The 7,247-nt window shown below is 50.4% G+C and overlaps 1 protein-coding gene across 1 annotated transcript; it reads left to right on the forward strand.

The window, feature by feature from the left end:
- POU3F3 (POU class 3 homeobox 3) lies at positions 1–3,106 on the forward strand. The gene has a single exon (XM_064143620.1). It carries the CDS (start codon positions 45–47, stop codon positions 1,365–1,367), a length of 1,323 nt encoding a protein of 440 aa, XP_063999690.1. The 5' UTR covers positions 1–44; the 3' UTR covers positions 1,368–3,106.
- The last annotated feature ends 4,141 nt before the right edge of the window (positions 3,107–7,247 follow it).

Genomic DNA, 7,247 nt, shown 5'->3' on the forward strand with positions numbered 1-7,247 from the left:
CGGCGGCAGCGCGGCGGGGGCGAGCGGCGGGCGGTGGGCGCGGGATGGCCGCGGCCACCTCTAACCCCTACCTCCCCGGCAACGGCATCCTGGCGGCCGGCTCCATAGTCCACGCGGACTCAGGCGGCGGCGGTGGCGGCGGCGGAGGCGGCGGCATGCAGCCGGGCAGCGTGGCTGTTACCTCGGTGGCGGGAGGCTACCGCGGCGACCCGGCGGCCAAGATGGTCCAGAGCGACTTCATGCCGGGCGCCATGGCCGCCAGCAACGGCGGCCATATGCTGAGCCATGCCCACCAGTGGGTGACAGCCCTGCCCCACGCCGCCGCCGCTGCCGCCGCAGCCGCCGCAGCCGCCGCCGAAGCGGGATCGCCCTGGTCCGGCAGCCCCGTGGGCATGACGGGCAGCCCCCAGCAGCCGCCGCCGCCGCCCGACGTCAAGGGCAGCGGCGGGCGCGACGACCTGCACTCGGGCGCGGCGCTGCACCACCGACCGCCCCACCTGGGCCCCCCGCACCAGGGGCACCCGGCGGCCTGGGGGGCGGCGGCGGCCGCCCACCTGCCCTCCATGGCCGGCGGGCAGCAGCAGCAGCAGTCGCTCCTCTACTCGCAGCCCGGGGGCTTCACGGTGAACGGCATGCTGAGCCCCCCCCCCGGCGGGCAGAGCCTGGTGCACCCGGGGCTAGTGCGTGGCGAGACGCCGGAGCTAGGCGAGCACCCCGGGCACCATCACCACCACCATCACCAGCACCCCGGGCACCACCCGCCGCACCACGGTGGCGTCAACAGTCACGACCCGCATTCGGACGAGGACACGCCGACCTCCGACGACCTGGAGCAGTTCGCTAAGCAGTTCAAACAGCGGCGGATTAAGCTGGGCTTCACTCAGGCCGACGTGGGGCTAGCGCTGGGCACCCTCTACGGCAACGTCTTCTCGCAGACCACCATCTGCCGTTTCGAGGCCCTGCAGCTCAGCTTCAAGAACATGTGCAAGCTGAAGCCTTTGTTGAACAAGTGGCTGGAGGAAGCTGACTCCTCCACGGGCAGCCCCACCAGCATCGACAAGATCGCCGCCCAGGGCAGGAAGAGGAAGAAGCGGACCTCCATCGAGGTGAGTGTCAAGGGGGCATTGGAGAGCCACTTTCTGAAATGTCCCAAGCCCTCCGCCCAGGAGATTACGAACCTAGCGGACAGCCTGCAGCTGGAGAAGGAGGTGGTCAGGGTTTGGTTTTGCAATCGGAGGCAGAAAGAGAAACGGATGACCCCCCCGGGAATCCAGCAGCAGACCCCCGACGATGTCTACTCCCAGGTCGGCACTGTCAACTCCGACACGCCGCCCCCTCACCACGGACTGCAGACCAGCGTGCAGTGAGGGGCACCTCGGGCGGGCCGGGGGCTGCGACGGGCAGCGCGGGCCTGGCCGGGCCGGGCACCGCCGCCGGGCACTGCCACCACCGCCGGGACCGGTAGCGCCGCGCACATCCGCACGCTCACACAGACACACTCACACACAGGCACGCACACACACACACAAGATCCAGGCTCGTTCAGACTGCTTGTGTTTATATATATATGGATATATGCGTGCATCTATATATATATAAGATCGATACCAATAGGGAGCGGTGGAGAGGTCGATCCGAGCGAGAGGAGCATTTAGACCGAGTTGGGAAAATGGGGTGGAGATGCGTAATGCACCAAAACTGCAGATGTGCCGGGGGGGTTGGTTGTGGGGTGAAGGCTTAGGCGGGTGGGCTTGTTGTTTGTTTGTTTGTTTGTTTCTCTCTCTCTCTTTTTTTTTTTTTTTTGTTTAATTTTTCACTCTCCAAATTACCTTCCTCTCGCAGTGAGGAACACCACTGATGTGTGCACCTTTCTCTCCCCTCCTCCCCCCCCCCCCCCCCACTCTTCCCTCTATCCCCAAAAGGGCTCTCTTCTATGAATCACGGAAACTTTTTTTTCTCCATTCTCTCTCCCTCTTATTTTTCTTCTTTTTTTTTTTTAACTTCAATGGGAGCAATCAAGAAAAAAAAAAAAGGGGGGGGGGGAAGCAGAAGCAAAATAGTGTGGTTAATCAGAGGGTGCCTGCTACATTCCAGCACCCTGTTTTTCTTGGCCAAACCATAGAATTTTGGTGCAAGGCAGACATCCACTCTGAAAACATATATGTCTCTATATCTATATATTCTGCAAAATTAAGAGGGCCACTTTTTCCAGGAAAAAAAAATCTAAATAGAATATGCACACAGCACTAAAACCAAGCAGACTGCATAGGGAAGCAAATACATATATATATATTTATCTATATATATAGGTATAGCTATAGAACAAAAAATATGGAAATAAATGCCTGCACACTGAAAAAATTTACCCTGAGAAAAAAAGGGGGGGAGGGACAAATGCTGGGGGAGGGTGGGAGAAGGAGAGGTTGTTGGTCCCTAAAGTTTGAGCTCTTTTAGAAGGACTTTGCATGAATTAAGGGAACCAGCGAGAGAAAGGGAAATAATTTAGGGCTCTCATAGTCCTGCCCCTGATGGCTGCCAATCATCATGGAAGAGTCATAATTTTTTTTTAAAATCCACTGCTAATATTTTTTTTATTAATATTTTTATTTTTTATTTCTGGACTGATTCAGATAAAGGGATTTAGAAGGACTGAGCATCTGCAGCTGCACTTATCTGAACTTCTCCTCTCCTAAATCCGTTGCCAACTTTGATTGAATGGGTGCTGTGGATGTGATTATATAATACTGCCATTTCCAAGCAGTGTTTTTGGTAGGTTTTAATAAACAGACTTTTCAAAAAGACGGCAATATAGAATTGTTAGATCCATTGTTGATCTAAAAAAAAAATTTGCTTTATATTTTCATTAAATGACTTCTTTTAATATTTTATTCAGAATACCTATGAACTGCTGCAAAACGGTAATTTATTTTTTCCCCAGATCTTGTATTACGTGTTTTTTTCAGACGAGCACAAATCAAAATGAAATGAAAATATGGACAGTTGTTAGGTAATAAGGGTATCTTTTGATGTGATAATTTGATTGTAATTTAATTTGAGTAGTGATTCCGTAAGAGCTGATTGAGAAAATAAATTTGTTAGAATGAAATAGTCTGTGTCTGATGCATAAACACTGTGTGGTCGTGGAAAAAAAAAAAAAAAAAAAGAGAGTTTTCTGAGGGGAAACGCTGTAAATGCTGAAGTGAGAGCAAAGCAAAGGGCCCGACCCACTGGCTGCACCCCCACTGTGCCGCGCTCCTGGCCGGGCCGCCCCTAGGCACCCCGCCGCTAGCTACCAGCCGCGGGGCGAGCCCGCCGCCCTCCCCTCCGTCCGACAAGTACCCCTGGCCCCTTCCATCGACCTAGAGCTTCCGTGCTATAGGGGAGGAAGGGGAGAATAGGGACGAGCAAAGGGCACTCTCTCGCAGAAAAGGTTGTGCCCGTGTGGTGGAGGCTTGCGAAGCAGGGCGGGAGCCGATCTGCCAGTCGAGAACGGCCGGTGTATCAGGGATGTTTCCAAAAGTTCAGTCTTGCTTTTCAAACTGAGCCTTGGGGAGGGAGAGGGAGGGGTGTGTGGTGGTGGAAGATAGAGCCAGGCTGTAATTTATTTTGATGCAATTTATGTCTATATAAATATATATATTTAATTTATCTCTATAATTTAAAAAGAAGGCACTTTTTTTTTTTTTCCTCCCCCAAAGGTTACCTAGAGTAATACTTTCAGCACCCTCGTGCAGTTAGCCCTTTTCTATCGTTGCCGTTGTTGCTGGTTTTGTTGTTGTTGTTGTTGTTCTAGGGTTTTTCTATGGGGTGTGAAGTGGTGTAGTCTAGTTTTCTCCTCCACTCTGCCGTAGCGCTGCCGTACCTTCTTTGCAGGCACACGCCTGTGTTGGTAACGCTGGAGATGCCCACGGATGCGCTGGCTGGCTTGTCATATTTATTTGCTGTAATTTATTGCAATAGAGGGACAAGTGAATGACCGTTTCAACTCTCTTCATTTTGAAGCGGGGAGGTTGTGGGAACTAGAGAAATGCATCTAACGCCTCCACCCGCCCCCACTGACAGTCTACCGGAGAATAAGGTTTTCTTTTATGTTCCATCTCGTCTGTGGCTCCTTCCTCACTTTCCTCTCCTCCCCCTCCGCGCCCCCCCCCCCCCCCCCCCCCCCCCCCCCCCCCCCCCCCCCCCTTATCCTTCTCTTCTTGCTATAGAGGCAGGGGGTTAAACCCCCAGAAAACTGCTGTAGGAACAACAAACATTTCTTCCTTTCAGATAGGCCTTGTGTCAGTCCATAAATCAAAGCCAACCTGAGAACCGTGCACCGGGATGCATTATTTTAACAGCAGCTCGTAGTAAATATCACCGGCGGTTTGATTTGTGAAATCCGAAAGGCCCAACTGACACGGGGGAGGGGGGGCGAGGGGGGGAGAAGCGAGGGAAGAGAAAAAAAAAATCCCAACTCAACAAAGAAAAAGAAAACCCGAAAGGGTAAAAGACGATCTTTCTTTTGTTCATTTTAGCAAAAGCTCCTGGCTAATTTTGCATCCCGGGAGGGGAAAGGCCGGTCGCGGGGGGCTGCAACGCCGGGCTCCGCTCAGGGCACCGGACATCACTCACGCCTGAGGTGGGGTCTTGCTTTTCACACATAACGGGGAGCGGTTTGTTGGACACGGTGAAGGTCTATTTAAATTTTGGAGCGGTATTCGGTTACTAAATTTGGACGGCAACAAAGAGCTAACCTTAGGCTTCACACCGATTTCTATTAAAAGCCTACCTTTGCGGGCTGCTGCCTGAGAAAAGCTGGGGTTTGGGCTGGAGGAGAAACACATGGATGGAGGGACAGGCAAAATGTTCCCGTGCCGTGGACTTGCTATGCACAAAAAGTGAGGCCATGGGCGCTCCCCCTCCTATTCCATTCTCCCCCCTCTAACCTACACCACCCCCACCCCCCCAGAGAAACCGAATCCTTTGAATGTATTTAGGTATTTCAGGGTTGTGAGTCTATGAGATAACAAGAGATAGATAATAATTGAGAGGGTTTGTGCTAAAGGTAATATTGGTACACGTGTAAATAATGAAAATATTGTTATATATCACCAGATCTCTTAATGAATTTAGTAACTGTATTCATTTATAGTATCAGTCTTCTGTGCTTGGTAACTGAGACCACATAATATTCCTCACTGTCTTTTTTTATCTTTTTTTGGTTTTGTCCTTTTTTTTTTTTTTTCCCTTTGCCTAAAGGAAAGCCAAATGTTTTTAAAAATTACGTTTGCTCAGTCTGGGTAATCCCAAGATGTGATTATTTATAGTTTACATTTTCATATCCTGCAGTCCTCTACTACACCCCAGTCTTCTCACTCATATCCCATCTTTCCCCCGCCATGTCTGTACCCAATAAATCATTTTCCTGTGTATTTAAAACAGTCACCTCACTGCTGATGATCCACATATTTCCTGAAATTTAGCAAAGAGAGGCAATTCCTATTGGAAAGTGATCTTTACAGAATCCTTATGCTTTAATGTAGTGATTCGTGTTTGCACATTACAATGCTCATAACTCGTTTTGTATGAATGGTTTTAAATGGAACGTTCAGAGAATAATTGGTTCTGATATGAGATGCAGTATATACTATTGATAATTTTATCAGTAAGTGTAATATTTTAAATAATTTTAGCAATTAAATTTGGTTTTTTTAATTATATATTTGTAAAATATCCTGTTGAAAGCAACAATATATTGTTGTACTTATTCGTTTATTTTTTTAATAAATGATCAATATCTTCAAGCTTCAGCAAAATTGATACTTCTATATATCCAATACAGAGAGATATCTTTTTTGTGGTTCCGACTGGCACAAGAGAGTAAAGATTACCCCTGAAGCTGGCAGGCTGCAGGACCAAACCGTAGGCGTGAGCTGCTTCACCACATGTACTGTAGTTTGCTTAAGTTCCAGGGTAATTAATCAAACTCTAAAAGGGACGCAACAAGTCTCGTCCTTGGAGGAAGGCGTGGAGCGATCGCTTTAGGACAGGGACCGATTTTGCTAAAACTAGGGATGGCGAGTATCTTGGTCAAACTGACAGATGGACGGACGGACGGATGGATGGGTGGAACGAGCGGAGGAGATGCAGGGAGGTGGTTAACCCACCGATATTTTCAGTTGCAGTTTGGAATAATGGAGCGGGCGCAGCCCTCAAGGGGCAGTAGGATAGAGAAGTAGCGAGCGAGCCCTCGGTATCAATGACACAGCAGTAGGGAGCTTTTTTTTTCTTTGTCTTTTCTTTTTTTTTTTTTTTTTTTTTTTTTTTTTTTTTTTTTTTTTGAGTGGCCTCGGCGCGACAAAAAAAGTGAAGGGGTGAACCCCAAGCAGGGAAAGGCTCGCCACCACTCCTGACCTCCTCGACGCCAAAGGAGGAGCAGCCGGGACAGTTGGGGAGCCCATGGGAACCCCGGCCCTCGTCAGGGCCGCCCCGGGACCTGGCTCTCCAAACCTCTTTTCCACAGCCTTCCCGAGAGGGGGCTGCGGAGGGGCCCAGGCCGCGGGGAAACGGGCTCTCCGCACTTCCCCACGCGTGGAAGGTCTGTGGGAGGCAGCGCCGACGGGGCGGCCGACGGTGCCCTGTCGCGTTCTCTCCCCTGTGGGGCGGCGCGAGAGGTGGAGCGGGCCGGGAGGGGCGGCCAGGCCGGTGCCGGTAGCGGGCGGTGGGGCGTCCCGAGATGGCAGGCGGCCCAGGGGAGACGGCAGGCGGGCGGCGCGGTGCCTCGGCGGCAGCTGCTGCGGGTCCCACAAGTTGTTTTCCTCGTGGCTACCATTCAGCAAAACGCAGGATCCTTTCCCCAAGATTTAAATTTCGCGGATGAATTACCATACAGCGGTTGCTTAGCAACTAAATTCAAGCCGGGCTAAGAATATGCAAGCTTTTTGTATTCTCATTAATAAAAATGCCACTCTGACACAGCAACCTGACTTTGGATCACTGCAACTTCTGTAAAAGCCATAGGAGAATACAAACCGGCTCCTCCATTTAATTACAGATCAGAGTGGCTTGAAATGTGATGTTTTGTTAATCTATCTTCCTAAAAGCGATGTAAAAAATAACGGCTTTTCAAGAGCAGTGGAAAACTACTTTTTTAATGGAGCTGTCTCCTGGTGCTACTGATGGCTCTAAAGCAAAACCTTTTTTTTGAGTCACACTTTCAAGTAGCATCTCCTCTTCCGTTCTGAGTTTCCTTAAAACAACAACAA

This window comes from Pogoniulus pusillus, chromosome 5, assembly GCF_015220805.1.
Source record: "Pogoniulus pusillus isolate bPogPus1 chromosome 5, bPogPus1.pri, whole genome shotgun sequence".
Classification (NCBI taxonomy): domain Eukaryota; kingdom Metazoa; phylum Chordata; class Aves; order Piciformes; family Lybiidae; genus Pogoniulus; species Pogoniulus pusillus.

Bases quoted from the DNA above. Each gene is read 5' to 3' on its own strand.
- POU3F3 (XM_064143620.1), top strand. From the start codon at position 45: ATGGCCGCGGCCACCTCTAACCCCTACCTCCCCGGCAACGGCATCCTG.